At 42.3% G+C, this 19,377-nt stretch overlaps 1 protein-coding gene across 3 annotated transcripts in view; it reads right to left on the minus strand.

Annotated features, from left to right (window-relative positions):
* The window catches only part of SLCO5A1 (solute carrier organic anion transporter family member 5A1), a 152,470-nt gene that overhangs the window by 29,542 nt on the left and 103,551 nt on the right, over positions 1-19,377 (minus strand). For all 3 annotated transcript variants that reach the window (XM_027561150.1, XM_027561147.1, XM_027561148.1), the window contains one exon: positions 3,652-3,850. In XM_027561150.1, coding sequence (XP_027416951.1) covers positions 3,652-3,850 — 199 coding nt within the window. The remainder of the gene's footprint in view (positions 1-3,651; positions 3,851-19,377) is intronic.

Consider the following 19,377-nt stretch of genomic DNA (forward strand, 5'->3'; position numbering starts at 1 on the left):
CAGGTTCCCTTTCCTAACCTACTTAGTAGATGACTACTTCTTCCTCCATCCCTCTATTTTCTGGGGGAAATGAACCAATCTCTGTACTTAAGAGCACCACATGAAGGAGCCTTTTGGTGAGATGCTTTGATCATGATAGAGGAATTCAAAAAAATTCATTTACAAAATGAACAGTAGGTCCTGGGCCTCTTCCAGTCACCACCTCACCCCCAGCTCTAGAATGCCCAGCAGCTGGGTTTACAACCCTGAACCCACCACAACACAGCCCCAGCCAAGAGATAGGGGAATCCTTCTCTTGAGGAGTTGAAGCACCTCAGAAGTAAGACTTTAGGTTCTGACAGCGAACACCACAGTGAAAATGCCAGCTGTCTCCCTGCAGGTACCGTATGGTGAGATCCACCAAATGACAAGCTCTACCTTCAGACACAGAGCCCTAATTCTCAGCTTTTTAAATTCACACTTTTTAATACTGAGAGGAAGCTCAGGCTGACTTGAAATTTGAGGGAAACTTTCAATAGAAGGGAGACAGCAAAATAGAAAGCAGGTACTCAGAGGATACAGACAATTCAGGAAGGAAAAGAAACTCTAAATAATATTGCAGAAATAGGAGAAGCTACCCCATCCATGAAGCAAGAAGACTAGGAGCAGGGAATAATCACAAATCAAGAGAGAACTGTAGAAACCAAAAACCACAATAGCTTTAAAAAAGAATTCAGCAGAAGGCTGGGAAAAGAAAGTCAAAGATATCTTTCCCCAAAAATAGGACCAAAATTAGATATAAAATAGATTGTAAAGACTAAGAAAATGAGAGAATCAGTGAAGGAGCAAAAAAAAAAAAAAATAGAGGAAAAAAAATGTGGGGGAGAAAATATCAACACTGAATTTTTTTTTAAAGTTTAAAATGGAAATGAAAAACATAATCTCCAGACATTTAAAGTTCATCAAGTGCTTAGAGGAAAAAAAAAGACTCACCCCATAGTGTATCATGGTGAAATTTGGGAATACTGGAAATAAACAGAAACTTCCAGGAAGGAAAAGTAAGACACATACAAAGGACTGGGAAAAAGGAAGGCCAGAATTCCCACAACAGGATTAGACAACAATGGAACGAAAACTTTAAATTTTTTAGTGAAAGTGATTTATCCAATCCAAAATTCTTTACCTAGCCAATTTGGTAATAAAATGTAATTTTTTTTTAAAAGGCTATTTCATGAAAAAAATCTCAAAAAAAGTAACCACCTTTACAGGCTTCCTATAGCCACTGGAAGATGAGCTCTAATAAAATGAGGGAGTAAGACAAAAGAGAGACCTTCACAGATCCCAGAAAACCAAGGATCAGGACAGAGAGAAGCATCTAGGATTCCAGGAGATAGTGGGGCAGCAGTCCCAGAGAAATCCCATACAGATGACTCCAAGGGGTGGGGGGATGTATTCCTGAGTTCATCAGATGGGCAAAAAGTAATACTGAGATTTCTTGAGTCTTCAGAGGATATGGGAAGCTAGATTCAAATTCAAAGAAAACAAAGGAAATGAAAATAAAGTGATGATTTAATTCCAGGAAAATCACTGCTGTACAAAAGAGGAAATCTAATCATGATACAGTGCTTGAATCTCAGCTGCTAACAATACTGTCATAATCATACCATGAAAATATCAAAAAAGAATTTGAGAGCAACTTGGGAAGAAACTGCTAAACTTCTCACTTACCAAGACAGGAAGTCAAAAATAATGTCTCAATTTGGTTAATTTATACAGTATGCTTTAAAAATACAGAGGTAAATACCAGAAGAGATAGCTAAAAAGAATTTTAAATTATCATCCCTGGGAAGCAGGGTTAATCAGGAGACTGATGCGTTTTTCTTACTAATTTTTAAAATTCTATTTATGTTTGCCAATTGTAGTAAAAATAATTTGATGGAAATTATTCTTAATGTATAGTTCAGTTCAGTTCAGTCACTCAGTCATGTCCGACTCTTTGCAACCCCATGAACTGCAGCACGCCAGGCTTCCCTGTCCATCACCAACTCCTGGAGTTCACTCAAACTCACGTCCATCGAGTCAGTGATGCCATCCAGCCATCTCATCCTGTCGTCCCCTTCTCCTCCTGCCCCCAATCCCTCCCAGCATCAGAGTCTTTCCAATGAGTCAACTCTTCGCATGAGGTGGCCAAAGTACTGGAGTTTCAGCTTTAGCATCATTCCTTCTAAAGGACACCCAGGGCTGATGTCCTTCAGAATGGACTGGTTGGATCTCCTTGCAGTCCAAGGAACTCTCCAGAGTCTTCTCTAACACCACAGTTCAAAAGCATCAATTCTTCGGCGCTCAGCTTTCTTCACAGTCCAATTCTCACATCTATACATGACCACTGGAAAAACCATAGCCTTGACTAGACGGACCTTTGTTGGCAAAGTAATGTCTCTGCTTGATGTATTAGTGATGACTAATAACAATAGCTAACTTATCTCAGAGCACTTATTCTGTGCCAGAAGACCTGAGAGCTTTATACATGTTTCTTGTGTAATCCTTGCCTGTGATCATTAAGTCAATAGACCAAATGTCTGGGTCCCTGAAAAACACATGTGTTGAAAACTAATGCTCCAAGATGATGGTATTTGGAGTTGAGGTCTTTGGGAGGTGATTCAGTCATGAGGGTGGGGCTCTTACAAGTGGAATTAGTGCCCTTATAAAAAGGACCCTAGGGAGAAGCCTCACCCCCTCCACCATGTGAGGACACAGCGAAAGACAGCCATTTATCATTCAAGAAGCAGACCCTCACAAGACACTGAATCTACTAGCACCTTGATCTTGGACTTCCCAGCTCTGGAACTGTGAGAAATAAGTTCTTCTTGTTTCCAAGTCACCTAATCTATGGTGTTCACTTACAGCAGCCTGAACAGATGTGTAAGTCATACCTTGGTTTTGCCATCTGTAAAATCAGGATGATAATAGTATCTACCTAATTAGTGCCGCTGGTGAGGATAGATGAGTTAATATATATAAAGCATTTAGAAGAATGCTTGACATGCAATAGTGTTAATATAAGGCTTAGCTATGCATTGAACATCATCAACATGATTATTGGCAGAGAAAGATCTCCAACATATATTGTTACATTAAAAAAAAAAATAAGCCCAGAAAAGTATGTATAGGATGCTACTTTTTGGATATAAATCAGGGAACACTGACAAGACACATTCACAGTTTCTTGTATAAGGAATATCCTTGAAATGATACACAAGAAATGAATTAAAGTGGTTCCCTGGTTTGTCTTTGGGGAGAAGTGGGATGGAGGACTTGAGGTACATTGTATTTTCATTGAACTTTGTTTTGAAATTATGTGAATGTATTACCTATTCAAATCTTTACATTAAAGAAGAAGAACAGTTTTCATTAAGCCAACAAGCCTTTCTTCCTCATGGACTGTGATCCAAATGCAATGGGAGATATGCCCAGGGTCCAAACAGACACACATAACTGAGAGACTGTGGTCTCTGCCCATCGGGGGTGCAGCACCACCAGGCCAGAGACAGAGACACAGTGAACCCTACCCAAAGGATGGGCACAAGGTGGACCCAGGGATCCAAACAGCGCTGGGTTTTGCAATTGAATCACAACCAGGATGAGAGGAGACGGTTCTTCCAAGACACTTACCCTGTCGTGTAGGGGATGTTTATGCCCCCTAGATTGATACTTTCACATCCAACAATAAACAGGGTTGAAAAGCACAGTAAAGACACACCACTGCAGATCATTGCTAGTTTCGCAGATTCTCTTGCACCAAGCTTCAATTTTTTTATAATGTAGCCTCCCAGGACAATGCCAACACCAGCACTAGGGACAATTATGACGCCTGGAGAGAAGAAGGGAAGGACAGAATTAATTTGAAGTAATGTACACAATTTTGTTTTCCAAGTATTCTGTTTCTACTTACTTATTAGTGCTAAGGCAAAGAATTTTTTTAAATACTGTAATCAATAAATTTTCAATGTTTGTGATTTTATAGTACAGTTTACTTTCAACAAAGAATTCATATCTAGAATGTGCAAAATTTAACAAAGACATAAAAAGAAAGACAAGCAAATGAGCAAAACTTAAATGGCTCTTCACTAAGAAGGAAATTCTGCTGACCCATTAAGATATAAAGATGCTCATCCTCTTTCTCAGAGGGAAATACAAATTAAAGCCACAATGAAAGAATATGCCACGTTAACCATATTGGTGAAAATTGAAAAGTCTGACAATACCATATATAGGGATAAGATACAGAGCAATGGGTATGCTCTGCATGGCTGGTGGGATATAAATTGTGACAGATACTTTGCAAGACAGTTTGACATTATCTGGTAGAGTTGAAGATACACACACCCTGTGACAGGCAAGTCCATTCCTAGATCTATACCCTGAAGAAACTCATGCACACAGGGACCAAAAGAAGTTTACAAGATATCTAAGCACCATAGTAGCTCCAAACTGGAAACAAGCCAAACATCCATTAATAAATACATTGCAGGGAGTAAATTCATGTACTGAAATGCTGCTTTACAACGATAAAAATTAAGACAGGTAATTACATACCATTGCAATGAAGGGAGTAAAACACAACAAAAAACACAGCCTACCTGTATTTGTATAAAAAGCTCAAAAACAGGTAAAACTAAATGTTGGTTTAGAAATGAATATATAAGAAGCACAACTATGAAGAAAAGCCAGGAAGTAAACACTGCCATAAAAGCCAAGACGGTAAGGGGATGGATGGGATCCAGAATGGATACAGGAGCTCCTGGAGAACTGAAGATGCTCCTTCCCATGACCTGAGTAGTCATGGCACAAGGGTTCACTTTATGATTATTCATTATCTCTAAGGATTTTTTTGAAGGATAGTCAATTCACAACATGATAATTTCAAGGCTAGAGCAATGTAATTCAGTTATATGTGCATATAGAGATGGAAAAGGAATGCCAACCCACCCCAGTATTCTTGCCTGAAAAATCCCTTGGAAGGAGGAACCTGGTAGGCTACAGTTCATGGAGAGATATAGATATATAGATTCTTTTTCATATTCTTTTCCATCATGGTTTATTACAGGATTTTTAATATGGTTCCCCCTATGCTATAGAGTAGGACTTTGTTGTTTATCTACTTTATATATACTAGTGTATATATGTTAAACCCAACCTCCTAATCTATCTCTCTCTGACTCTTTACCCTTTGGTAGCCATAAATCTGTTTGCTGTGTCTGTGAGTCTATTTCTGTTTTGTACATAAGCTCATTTGATTCATATTTAGTTTTGGCCGTGCCAGGCAGCATGCAGGAACTTACTTCCCAGACCAGGGACTGAACTCATGCTCTCTGCAGTGGGAGGGCAAAACCTTAATCACTGGACTGCCAGGGAACTCCCTGTATCATATTTTAGACTCAACATAAAATTATTTAAGGTTTGATTAATGCACTTCTGTGTCCAAAATTAGTTATATTGTTTGCCCCAGGAAACTTACAATCTAAAAAAGAAACAAACAAAGCAAATTAAAGTATGATAGCCTGGCAACCCACTCTGGTATTCTTGCCTGGAGAATTCTATGGACAGAGAGTCTGGCAGGCTACAGTCCACAGGACTGCAAAGAATTGGACACGACTGAAGCAACTGAGGGCAAGCAGACACAAGACAATTATACCAAGGGCAGGGAGAAAACAGGGGAAGAAGCACCTGAGTCTTCCCTGGGAGAAATCAGGGAGGACTTCACAGAAGTGGCAGTATTTGAGCTGACACCCAGCGGATGAGACAGAATCTGCCCAATGTGCCAGCACAGAGAGAATATGCTAAGAGGCATAAGATAGCAGAATTGAGGATTCAGATTTCAAGCTATGGGACTGTGGAATGCAAGCTACTGGGGTAAGGCAGGGCGTGGGCAAGAGACCAAGCCCACATGGGTAAGGCCAAGCGAGACCACGAAGGATCATGGAGAGGAGCTCAGGGTGTATCTCTAGGCAACAGGAAGCCACCGAGGAAATCTGAGCCAGGGTTAGAGAGGATGGGAGGTGTGTGCAACAAAGATCACTGCTGTTGGAAAGATGCAGTCAACATCAGACACTTGGTCAGGAGCAAACTGCTAAGGTCCGTGTTAGCCACGGTCAGGACCCACACTGACAATTATGAGCTGCAGAGGGAACAGGGACACACAGAAGGTGGCAAGGATCCAGAATACAAGGAGAAAAGGCATGGAGAAGCACAGATCAAAAGCCCCATGGTAGACATGCCAAGTGTGATGGGCCCGGGGACGAGCAGGGAGAAATGCCTCACATAGCGGTCCCTGTGCTGAGAGCCCAGGAAAAGCCGGCCCGGGGCATTCAGAACTGGTGGCAGAATCCATGGCATTTATGTGATGTTCCAAAAAGAGCACCTTCCTCTGTTCTACGGACTGAATAAAGTTGAAAGAGCAGAGGAAGACGAACCTTAATAGGAGAGCTCGTTAAGAGCTATTTTAAGGGCGCTGTGAAGGCCGAAGCCAGGCTGCAATGGGTTAAATCTTCAGTCGTGAGGATTTAGAGACTGGAATTCAAACACTTTGTAGAATTCAGACTCTAAAGGGAAAGGGGGCATGGGTTTAGAGTTAGAGTGAGGCCCTGAATATTCATTGCAAGGACTGATGCTGAAGCTGAAGCTCCAATACTTTGGTCACCTGATGCAAACAGCCAACTCATTGGAAAAGACACTGATGCTGAGAAAGATTGAGGGCAGGAGGAGAAGGGGACGACAGAGGATGAGATGGTCGGATGGCATCACCGACTCAATGGACCCGAGTCTGAGCAAACTTTGGGAGATGGCGAAGGACAGGGAAGCCTGGTGTGCTGCTAGTCCACGGGTCACAAAGAGTAACTGAGCAACAAGGCAGAGCTGGGGCTTGGGGAATTTCGCTTGTTTGTTACACATGCAGGGGACTTAAGCATAGTTATACGCTCACAAAGAGATTAAAAAGGAATGGCAGATTGAACAGGGAGGGAAAAGGTTATCTAATGCCAAGGCAAGGTCTATGAGAAGGAGAATACAGAATTAAAAGCACAAATGATCAGATTAGCCCTGGGGAGAGAGACACCCCTGCAACTAAGCTGGGAATCAGATTCGGGAGGGGGGAGGGTGGGTGATACATCAGTGGGTGGGTGGTAGCTCCTCAAAAGCAGTTTTTCTGGTGCTGTTGTTATTTGGAAACATCATACAACACATGTTGTAATAAAACAACATGCAGAAATATAAAGGACCGAAACCCCACAGCTTATATTCTGGCATAGTTCACTCCATCTTTTTTTGGATGTTATTTTCCCCCTCAAGAATTGATAATGCGGACTTTCCTGGTGGCTAAGACCCTGCACTCCCAATGCAGGGGGCCCAGGTTCAATCCCTGGTCAGGGAACTAGATCCCAAATGTGGCAACTAAGACCTGGTGCGGCCAAATAAATAAATACTCAAAAAAATTTTAATAAAAAGAATTGATAACATGTGCAGATTCTTTAGGATGTTGTTGTTCAGTTCCTCAGTCGTGCCTGATCTCTGCGATCCCATGGACTGCAGCACGCCAGGCTTCCCTGTCCTTCACCATCTCCAGGAGTTTGCTCAAACTCATGTCCATTGAATCGGTGATGCCATCCAACCATCTCATCCTCTGTTGTCCCCTTCTCCTCCTGCCTTCAATCTTTCCCAGCATCATCAGGGTCTTTTTCAATGAATCAGCTATATAGACTCTTTATCTATACATATACATACATATATAGAGAGATATAGATATAGATAATACCTTTGGTTTGGGAAGAGCTATGGAGAACTTTAAATATAGCCAAAGGTTGGAATAACCACTGTGGGAAAGAGCGCGCTAAATAAGAATATGTACTTGGCTTTGCAAGTGGAGAATACTGTGGGTCCAGGTGACACAAGATTTCAGAAGTCTGCAGGTGCATCGATGTTCATGCTTTGATGGCTTGCTTCTGTATGGTCAACAGCCTTTGTGAAAGGCGGGTGGGGTGGGTATTAATAGATTCATCTAAAGTCTGAGCTTCGCATGAGTTGGCAGGAAAACAAAAACTGTGTTCATCTGACAATCCTCACCACAGTTGTGACTTTATAAAACTAGTAATGGCTGTTTCACAGATGGGGAAGTGACTGGCCCAGCAGTGCACACACAGGGGAAGAAGGGACAGATGGAAACCGAGGTTTCTGCCTCCCAGCCCAGCCTCCACAGCACCACAGCTGCTGCTCAGAACCAGTGGTACCTGGAATCTTGTAAGCAACCTGACTAGAGCGATGAGTTACTTACCAAACTTTCCTCCTTATTAAAGAACAGTAAAAATTACATCTACATGAATAAAAAGCTTTACCTTTAGAGTGCATCTGTCCACTAATAGAATTACTATTTTAGTTGAGCAATGTTTAATTTATAGATACCGTGCTAGACCCCAGGATGGCAACAAAACAAATCCCCACACTAACAGCTGAGTCATAATTTAAAGTGCAAGTCACTCAGTCGTGTCTGACTCTTTGTGACCCCATGGACTGACTATCAGTTCAGTTCAGTCGCTCAGTCATGTCCGACTCTTTGCGACCACATGAACTGCAGCACACCAGGCCTCCCTGTCCATCACCAACTCCTGGAGATCACTCAAACTCATGTCCATCGAGTTGGTGATGTCATCCAGCCGTCTCATCCTCTGTCGTCCCCTTCTCCTCCTGCCCCCAGTCCCTCCCAGCATCAGAGTCTTTTCCAATGAGTCAACTCTTCGCATGAGGTGGCCAAAGTACTGGAGTGTCAGCTTTAGCATCAGTCCTTCCAATGAACATCCAGGACTGATCTCCTTTAGAATGGAGTGGTTGGATCTCCTTGTAGTCCAAGGGACTCTCAAGAGTCTTCTTCAACACCACAGCTCAAAAGCATCAGTTCTTCGGTGCTCAGCTTTCTTCACAGTCCAACTCTCACATCTATACATGACCACTGGAAAAACCATAGCCTTGACTAGAAGGACCTTTGTTGGCAAAGTAATATCTCTGCTTTTGAATATGCTATCTAGGTTGGTCATAACTTTCCTTCCAAGGAGTAAGCGTCTTTTAATTTCATGGCTGCAGTCACCATCTGTAGTGATTTTGGAGCCCAGAAAAATAAAGTCTGGCACTGTTTCCACTGTTTCCCCATCTATTTCCCAGGAAGTGATGGGACCAGATGCTATGATCTTCATTTTCTGAATGTTGAGCTTTAAGCCAACTTTTTCACTCTCCACTTTCACTTTCATCAAGAGGCTTTTTAGTTCCTCTTCACTTTTTGCCGTAAGAGTGGTATCATCTGCATATCTAAGGTTATTGATATTTCTCCCGGCAATGTTGATTCCGGCTTGTGCTTCCTCCAGCCCAGCTTTTCTCATGATGTACTCTGCATATAAGTTAAAGAAGCAGAGTGACGATACATAGCCTTGATGTACTCCTTTTCCTATTTGGAACCAGTCTGTTGTTCCATGTCCAGTTCTAACTGTTGCTTCCTGACCTAGGTTTCTCAAGAGGCAGGTCAGGTAGTCTGGTATTCCCACCTCTTTCAGAATTTTCCACAGTTCATTGTGATCCCCACAGTCAAAGGCTTTGGCATAGTCAATAAAGCAGAAAATAGATGTTTTTCTGGAACTCTCTTCCTTTTTCCATGATCCAGCGGATGTTGGCAGTTTGTTCTCTGGTTCCTCTGCCTTTTTTAAAACCAGCTTGATGGAGAAGGAAATGGCAACCCACTCCAGTATTCTTGCCTGGAGAATCCCATAGACAGAGGAGCCTAGCAGGCTACAGTCCATGGGGTCGCAAGAGTCAGACACGACTTAGTGCACTGTCTCACCCCAGAGATCCTGCCACATATACCACAAAAACCAAACATCCCCCAATGACCTTGGCCCCACTGTTCCAATCACTCCCAGGTGGGAATTCAGGCACATGTCCACAGAGGTCACAGACAACATACATACAGTTCTGTTATGTCCCATATATTACCCTTTCATGTCCCAAGGAAGACATTTTCTCTTAGAGATTTTCATTTAGTGTATCTTTAAAAAATCTTGTGTTAAACTTGCCTCCATCTTTTTCTTGGGTAAGGACAACCCAGAAATGGCCCTTTTGTGTCTGTGATGTTGCCATTCACAGCTTTCTTGATAGGCCTAGTACAATCTTGAGAACAGGGTTGCTGTATGCTGAGTGTCAGATGGTAGCTCTTAGCTTTGCCTGTCTTAGGTAGTTATGCTGTGCATTTTTTATTGGTGTCCCATGTTTGATTTGTCCCTAATACCTTTGAAGTTTTTCTGAGAAATGAATAATGCAACATGAACTTATTAAAATACATTTTAAGCCTTTTAAAAAATAAATAAATAAATAAAACCAGCTTGAACATCTGGAAGTTCACGGTTCATGTATTGCTGAAGCCTGGCTTGGAGAATTTTGAGCATTACTTTACTAGCATGTGAGATGAGTGCAATTGTGTGGTAGTTTGAGCATTCTTTGGCATTGCCTTTCTTTGGGATTGGAATGAAAACTGCCCTTTTCCAGTCCTGTGGCCACTGCTGAGTTTTCCAAATTTGCTGGCATATTGAGTGCAGCACTTTCACAGCATCATCTTCAGGATTTGAAATAGCTCAACTGGAATGCCATCACCTCCACTAGCTTTGTTCGTAGTGATGCTTTCTAAGGCCCACTTGACTTCACATTCCAGGATGTCTGGCTCTAGGTCAGTGATCACACCATTGTGATTATCTGGGTCATGAAGATCTTTTTTGTACAGTTCTTTTGTGTATTCTTGACACCTCTTCTTAATATCTTCTGCTTCTGTTAGGTCCATACCATTTCTGTCCTTTATTGAGCCCATCTTTGCATGAAATGTTCCCTTGGTATCTCTAATTTTCTTGAAGAGATCTCTAGTCTTTCTCATTCTGTTGTTTTCCTCTATTTCTTTGCACTGATCGCTGAGGAAGGCTTTCTTATCTCTTCTTGCTATTCTTTGGAACTCTGCATTCAGATGCTTATATCTTTCCTTTTCTCCTTTGCATTTCACTTCTCTTCTTTTCATAGCTATTTGTAAGGCCTCCCCAGACAACCATTTATATAGTCCATGGAATACTCTAGGCCAGAATACTGGAGTGGGTAGCCTTTCCCTTCTCCAGGAGATCTTCCCAACCCAGGGATCGAATCCAAGTCTCCTGCATTGCAGGCAGATTCTTTACCAACTGAGCTGCATAATGTAAAAGCAGTATAATTTGTTTGCCTGTGCATCCTAATTAGTATTCGGGGGTGTTTTTTAGTAATCAGTTCTTTAAAACAGAAACTTTGTCATTAGCCAGTATGAGGTCTCATCAAACACAGTGAAGATCTATTAAAATTTCCTTCTAACATCCCCATTCTCTAAATCTCACTGAACTACCAAAATGGAAAGATTCTGACCATGCATTCGGACAAATGTGAACAATGCTCAGAACTCCGGCTTGAGTAAGAGACCCAAATATTTTGGTGTTGGCATTTTAGGCAAATGGAATGAGTAGGGACAATTTCGTGCTGTGTGAGGGGTGGGGTGGAGGATGGGGGGAACAAGAGAGCCTTCTCAGGGACCCTTCTCCAAGCCCCTGGCTCCCTGCAACCCAGTTTTAGTAGTTTGGGGTAAGCCTGTGGGACGCATGAAGCACCCAGGGGCTGAGAGTCAGCCTCTACAACCACCACCTTGCTGCCACCTAAGCCTCCCCAACTTCACCACTGCCTTTGAAAGGGGAGAGGGAAATGAGTATAGAAGATGGACTCTCCAGGAAGAAGTGGCCCTCCTGCCACTAGCCTTGAGCTCAAATTCTCCTCACTAGCTGGTGCTTTCCTGACCTTCCCTGTGTCCACAGACCCAAGCGCCCTTCCTTATGCCTCCCACCTCTGAGCCTCTGCTTCTGATCCAGCCCCTCCTCTAGCCACTGCCAGACAGTTCTGTCACCCTCGAGTTTCTGCTCCTCCCCTAGGGGTCAAGATGCAGGGAGGGCGGGGCTACGGGGTGGGGGAAAGGTATCAGTGGATGGGTAGAGGGAGGACAGAGCAGCGGGGAATGATGGGAAAGCCTGGACCAAGCCAGGGGCCCAGCCCAAGGCACAGGTGCGAGAGGGTGGAGGCCTATGCGATTCCAAGTATCAGAGACAATTTCAGGTAAGAGCGTGGGCCATGAAGATCCAAGTTCAAATCTCAGTTCTGCCACCTACAAGCTATCTGCTCTTTGGCAAGTTTCTGAATATTCAGAACCTTGGATTTTCCTTGTCTGGAAAATGTGGGTAAGAATAGTTTCTTCTTGGTAGGTTGTTAGGATTACCATAGAAAGTGCTTGAAACAGTGTCTGATCCATAGTGTACACCCAATAAGTGTCAGCAATTGACACAATTACATCATTATTGCTGTTGTTGTTGTTTAGTCGCTAAGTTGTGTCTTTGCGACTCCATGGACTGTAGCCGACCAGGCGCCTCTGTCCATGGGGATTCTCCAGGCAAGAATACTAAAGTGGGTTGCCATATCCTCCTGGAGATCTTCCCAATCTAGGAATCAAACCCCAGGCTCCTGCTGCATCTCCTTCATTGCAGGTGGGTCCCTTACCTTAGAGCCACCAGAGAAGCTACATCATTATCATTATCTGCCTACTATTAATGAATTTAACATTTGCACTAACATATTGGAATTATATAACTGGGCAAATTTCCATATGCTATTTAATCTATAGGACTGAATTTAAACTTACAACTCATAATGGTCTAACATAAGCCTGTATGTGTTCTTTTATATATAAACCTTTGCTTGATATTGAGCTACTCTGTTCTCTTAAACACATAAACCTCTGTTAGCTTTTGAGCTACTGTGTGTATGTTTGTGTGTACTCAGTCATGTCCTCTTTGTGTCTCCTGCATTGGCAGGAAATCCTTTACCACTAGCACCACCTGCAAAGCCCAGTGTGTATCTGTGCAGGTGTGTGTGTGTGTGTGTGTGCGTGCTAACTCATTTCACTCATGTTCGACTCTTTGCAATCCTATGGACTGCAGCCCTCCAGGCTCCTCTAACCATGGGATCCTCCAGGCAAGAATACTGGAGTAGGTTGCCATGCCCTCCTCCAGGAGACCTTCCTGACCCAAGGATCAAACCTGAGTCTCTTACATCTCCCACTTTGGGAGGAGGGTTCTTTCCCACTAGTGCCACCTGGGAAGCCCGACTGTGTATATAGGCCTGAATCTAAAGATCTAACCACTGCAAAGTAGTGCCCAGAGGGCCCTGCTTGGTTCCTAAAAGGTCTGTGCACATTCTACTGCTTTCCAGTAGGAAATCTTTTAGCCACTTATTTATCCAAGCAGATTGATATGTTACTTGTCCTACTTCCTTTCTTTTATTTCCAGCATGATACCATAACAGTCAATTTTGAAGTCTTTACTCTGGATCACAATATTGCTTGCCCTTATAAAAGTGTGCCTGGATGGAGTCAAGAGGTCTTTATGAAAATGATATTCAGGGAATTACCAAATTTTAAAGCTACTGATGGATTTTTCCTTTTCATTCCAATTTTTGTCACCATGTAGACATTATCTGTATTGCAAATACACACATAAAATATGTTTAAGCTTATGCATCATTTGGAACAAGAAAATCTTGAATTAGAAGAGAGGAGGGCAAAATCAGATGACCCACTTATCATATAGTATCTAGAAAAATGGTACAGATGAACCTATTTATAGGACAGGAATAGAGACGCAAACATAGAGAAAGGACACGTGGACACAGGGTGGGAAAGAGAGGTAGGACAAACTGGGAAGTACCACTGACCGTATGTAAAGCAGAGAGCTAGTGGGAAGCTGCGGTATAGCACAGAGAGCTCAGCTCAGTGCTCTGTGATGACCTAGAGGGGTGGGGGCGGGGAGGCTCAAGAAGGAGGGGATATACGTGTAACTGATTCACTTTGTTGTGCAACAGAAAGTAACACAACATTGTAAAGCAATTATACTTCAAATTAAAAAAAAAAAAACTTTTAAGAATGCTTTAGGTTCAGGGAACTGCAATCATGCTGCTATTGCTATTGTGAAAATCATAATTTGCTTTCACAGGACCCAGTGTTCCCCCTCAAGATAAGACCTGCCAGCATCTATTGAGTTTACTTCTCTCTTTTCTGCTAGACTGAAAGGTTCCTGTGCATGGCAGGGACTCTTATCTTTGTTATCTTCATAACTTTCTAGCAATTTCCTAGGCCTGGAAAATAATTTGGTAATTTCAAATTTATTACATAAAGTCTTCAAATGACACTCATTTTTGTTTTCAATGATTCCTTGAAATAGGCCACATCTTGTTTTACAAACAGGAAATCTCAGATTTCATTTGGGAGCTAAAATAACTTGCTAAAATCAGTTTAAAGCTGGCAGGCACAAAATATCGAGACTGAGAAAATCTCACTGTTAACAAAATTCTGAGTTGGGCGTTTGTAGCAAAAGTTTAACTGCCAAATCACCACAGGTGACGAGTGTGGACTGTCGGTAATCCTCTAACCTCTTCTATGGTGAGACCCGAGGGTGCAGACTGTCCCACTGAAGTGAGCTGTTAGTACAGACAGAGCCACAGAATTTGCGTGTTCCACATTAAAAGTTCTCTTTAAGTAAGTTGAAAAGTGTGTGGCTTGCAAACCTAAGACTATGAATCATTACAAAATATCACCATGAGCCATTATGGTTTTCAGGTTTTGCTGTTGACTTTGGGGAAGTGGCGGGGAGGGGAGCAGAGGAGAAAGTGGGGTGAGATCTAGAAAAGACAGAAGTACGATTCACTTTCATTCACTCTCTCTTTCTCTTTCCCTCTTTCACTTCTCTTTCTGCACACAGGCACACCACACACACAGACACACACATACTGATGCTGGCCATGTGCCAGCCGCTGTGATAACTACTCTTTGGATAGAATTTCATCTAATTCTCAAAACTGTGTGGATTTTGAGTTGCTCTGAAAGCAGAATGTATCCGACAATCAACAGCATCTCTACCTTGTGTCATGTGTGTGTCTGTTCAGTCATGTCTGACTCTTTGCAACCCCAGGGGCTGTAGCCCACCAGGCTCCTCTGTCCAAGGAATTTTCCAGGCAAGAATACTGGAGTGAGTTGCCATTTCCTGTTTCAGGGGATCCTCCTGACCCAGGGATCAAACCCACATCTCTTGCATCTTCTGCTTTGGCAGGTGGTTCTTTACCAGCTGAGCCACAGGGGAAGTCTCACCTTGTGAGTCATAGTCTAATTATTAATAGAAGCATTTGTCTTTCATAGTAACTCAAAATCATGGAGCATTTTACACTGAATGGCATCTTAGGTTATAAGGAATAGAGTAGATTCTTTCCACATTGCAGGCAAGGAAGCATCCAGTGAGTGACACAGCAGGCTAAAAAAAAATTCATATTTATTTAACTTTTCCAAAGACTGTGTTTCTAATCTTATGATACAAAATAAATGTTTTCCTATCAGCCAAGCCTAATTATTTTACCCCTTTTTTAAGCTTCCACTTTCCCTTGCAAATATTTTCTTATAGGAAATAAATACCAATTATTGTCAGATGGGAAAAGAAGATGAGAATAATTTTCAAGGTCAAGCCTTGAAGCTAGAAAATTTTAAATGGTCTGAGATTAGACCACATAGTAAGTATACATTTCCATAAACTACACATATACCCACAAAGTATCACAAAAACACAAAATAACTTTTGCTTTAGTATATTTCAATATCATCCTTGTGAAAAAAATCTCAGAAATTCCTTCACAGGACCCCCCTGGTGGCCCAGTTTTTTAACCAAAACCTGTCTTCCAATGCAGGGGACATAGGTTCAATCCCTGCTACAGGACAATCCCACATGCCATGGGGCAGCTAAGCCCATGCGCCACAACTACTAAGCCCACACTCTAGAGCCTCAGAGTTGAAACTGCCGAAGCCCAAACACCTAGAGCCTGTGCTCTGCAACAAGAGAACCCACAGCAATGCAAGAAGCCTGCACACCACACCTAGAAAATAGCCCCCGCTTGCCGTAACTAGAAAAGTCTTTGTGCAGCAATAAGGACCCAGTGCAGCCATTAATTAATTGAAAAGAAATCCTTTCACAAACTATGAACAAGGTTGTATCATTAGAATTCATCAGTAATGCCTTTTTTTATAATTCGGTGGCCGTTTTAAGACAGACACCAAACTCTTTCTTTCAATCCATACTATTTCATAGCATAACATCAAGTCACATTGTAAAGGGTGTTCGACTGGATTGGGAGGATCAGCCCACGTGTGATGACATGAACAGCATGTGTCAATGAAAGCAACTGGCACCTGGAGAGAAAGGATATAGGAGTTCTTGTAGGAATTCTCCTGAAGAAGACAACCCGGCAGGGCAGCAAGCCTCGAACAGGGTTGCTGCATACAGCCCACCTCCATTCCAAGTGCCAGTACCAGAGCTCTCCGGCCACAGTTTCCTCTGTCAAGGATCCATGATGGCAAGAGTGGGGCTCATCTGCAGCTCACCAACCAAGAATGCTCTGAAATCTCGCGTGGCCTTGCTGAAATGATTAATAAAGGCTTACCAAGGAATGACACTCCTCTGAAAACTTAGCCCCCATCACATCAGCATGGAGATAGCAAACCAAGCTCATACTGAGCCTCCACCGGGGATAAATGGGTCTCTTTCAACCACAATCACACTCTCTTCAACTCTGCCAACTCAGGGAAATACCATAAAGCTGGAGAGAAATACGAGAACCCCAATCTCGGGGATCCGAGGTCTTGGGAGCGCTGAAGGAAAGGTAATAAATAGGGACATTCAATAGAAGAAACAAGCCCACTTTTCATTTCAGGTTTCTGCAAAGCTCTGGCTGAAATAATATATAAAATGAAATGCCACGCTGAGTCGTGAAAGGGATTCAAAAATCAAATCAAATAAATATTTCATCCTGTATGGCTTAAAAAGCTAAGAGAGTTTTCTGCAACCAGGCAATAAAACCAGAGGGCAAAAATAACTTGATGGAATGCAAAACATCAGAAGGCTTACTTCCGTTTTTCACTGGCAAGCTTCAGGTGAAATAGCAAAAGCGTTAAACAAGTTATTGCAAAACAAGGGTGTACATTCTGTAAGGGCAATTTCACAGGAGACTAGGATCTTATGAACTTTTTCAGTGATCAAAAGAAGCCTCAAAGGAAGACCTCGGTATTAAGTTACTAGACTTAGTTTCCGTTTAGAGAAGCAAAGCCTACAGATGTGGGCCGGTGCCAAATGCAAATCCCTCTCTGGAGGCCCTGTGGGTGAGTTTCATTTTCTGTCAGCAGTTTTCAGCGTCTCCCTGCCCATTGTTGTCCAAGTCCAGAAGCTCTTCAGCCTTCCCGTCAAGAGAGTTGATGGTTATTATGCCCACGAATTGCTGAGCCACAAAACCTGGCAAAGATACCCTTCCCCTGGGAGAAGTAAACGGATTTTTCAAACTCTATTTATCCAAAATATTTTTGAGACAAACTTCTACTCACCTAACTATATTTTTTAGAATGCTTTTGCCACACAACAGCCAAGTGAAAACCTAGCTCATTAAAAACCACATTAGTTCTGCAAATGAACGAGCAGGACCAGTTTTGTTTAGTTGCTAAGTCGTGTCTGGCTCTTTTGCGACCCCATGGACTGGAGCCCACCAGGCTCCTCTGTCCATGGAATTTTCCAGGCAATAATACTGGAGGGGGTTGCCATTTCCTTCTCCAGGGGATCTTCCTGACCCAGGGAAGGAACCCACATCTCCTGCATTGACAGGCAGATTCTTTACCACTGAGCCACCAGGGAAGCCCAAAGAGGACTAAAGAGGCCATTTAATAAAGATCATCAACTCAGTAATCTAAATACTCTGCTTTTTATTCTTTCTGTTATATTGACAGCTTCATTGAGCTATAATTCACATACCATACAACTCACCTAGTTAAATACGTGTATTCAAAGTTCTTTAGTATATTCACAGAGATATGCAACCACAAGCATTTTTAGAACATGTTCGTGACCCCAGAAAGAAACCCTGAACCCATCAGCCATCATGCTCATTTCCTCCCACATCCCTTCCTCAGCCCTAGACAACCACTAATCTATGTTCAGTCTCTATAAATTTGCCTGTTTTAGACCTTTCATGTAAATGAAGTCATAAAATGCGTCTGGCTGGCTTCTATCACTTAGCATGATGCTTACAAGGCTTGTGCATGCTGTAGGATATGTCAGTACTTCATTCTTATTTATGGCCAAATAATAATCCTTTGTACTAAGAAACTCCATTTGATTTATCCATTCATCAGTTGATGGACGTTTAAAGTTGTTTCTATTTTTGGACACTATGCATAATGTTGCTATGAACATTCATGTGCAAGTTTTTATGTGGACATATGTTTTCATTTCTCTTGGACGTGTGCCCAGAGATGAAATTTCTGGATCACATAGTAATTCAATGCTTGAGGAAGTGCCAAACTGCTTCCCTAAACAGCTGCATCATTCGACTTTCCTACTGCCAGTGTGTGAGTTTCCAACTGCTCCACATCTTCACCAGCATTTATTTCCACAAATAATATTTGATGACAGACATTCAGATGGGTACAAAATGGTATCTCATTGCGATTTTGATTTGTATTTCCCTGATAGCTAATACGATTGAGCATCTGTTCATGTGGCCATTTGTACATCTTTGGAGAAATATCAATTCAGATCCTTTGTCCATTTTTAATTGCCTTATTTTTCTTTTTATCACTGAATTTTAAGAATTCTATATAAGGGCTTCCCTGGTAGCTCAGCTGGTAAAGAATCCGCTTGCAATGCAGGAGACCCCAGTTAGATTCCTGGGTTGGAAAGATCCCCTGGAGAAGGGATAAGCTACCTACTCCAGTATTCATGGGTTTCCCTGGTGGGTCAGACAGTAAAGAGTCGGCCTGCAATGGGGGAGACCTGAGTTCGATCCCTGGGTTGAGAAGATCCCCCAGAGGAGGGAATGGCAACTCACTCCATTATTCTTGCCTGGAGAATTCCCATGGACAGAGGAGCTGGGCGAAGTACAGTCCATGGGGTCGCAAAGAGTCGGACACAACTGAGTGACTAAGCACACAGACATACGAGGGACACAAGTACCTTATCAGATACATGTTTTGCAAATCTCTTCTCCCATCCTGTGGGTTGTTTTTTAACTTTTTTGGTGGTGTTTTTGACATAGAAAGGTTTTTAACTTTGATAAAATCTGGAAATTCCTTGGTGGTCCAGTAGTTAGAACTCCGTGTTTTTACAGCTGAGTACCTGGTTCAATCCCTAGTCAAGGAACTAATATCATGCAATCCACAGGGCATGGCTAAAATTTTCT

The sequence above is a fragment of the Bos indicus x Bos taurus genome, chromosome 14 (genome assembly GCF_003369695.1).
Source record: "Bos indicus x Bos taurus breed Angus x Brahman F1 hybrid chromosome 14, Bos_hybrid_MaternalHap_v2.0, whole genome shotgun sequence".
In the NCBI taxonomy this organism is placed as follows: Eukaryota; Metazoa; Chordata; class Mammalia; order Artiodactyla; family Bovidae; genus Bos; species Bos indicus x Bos taurus.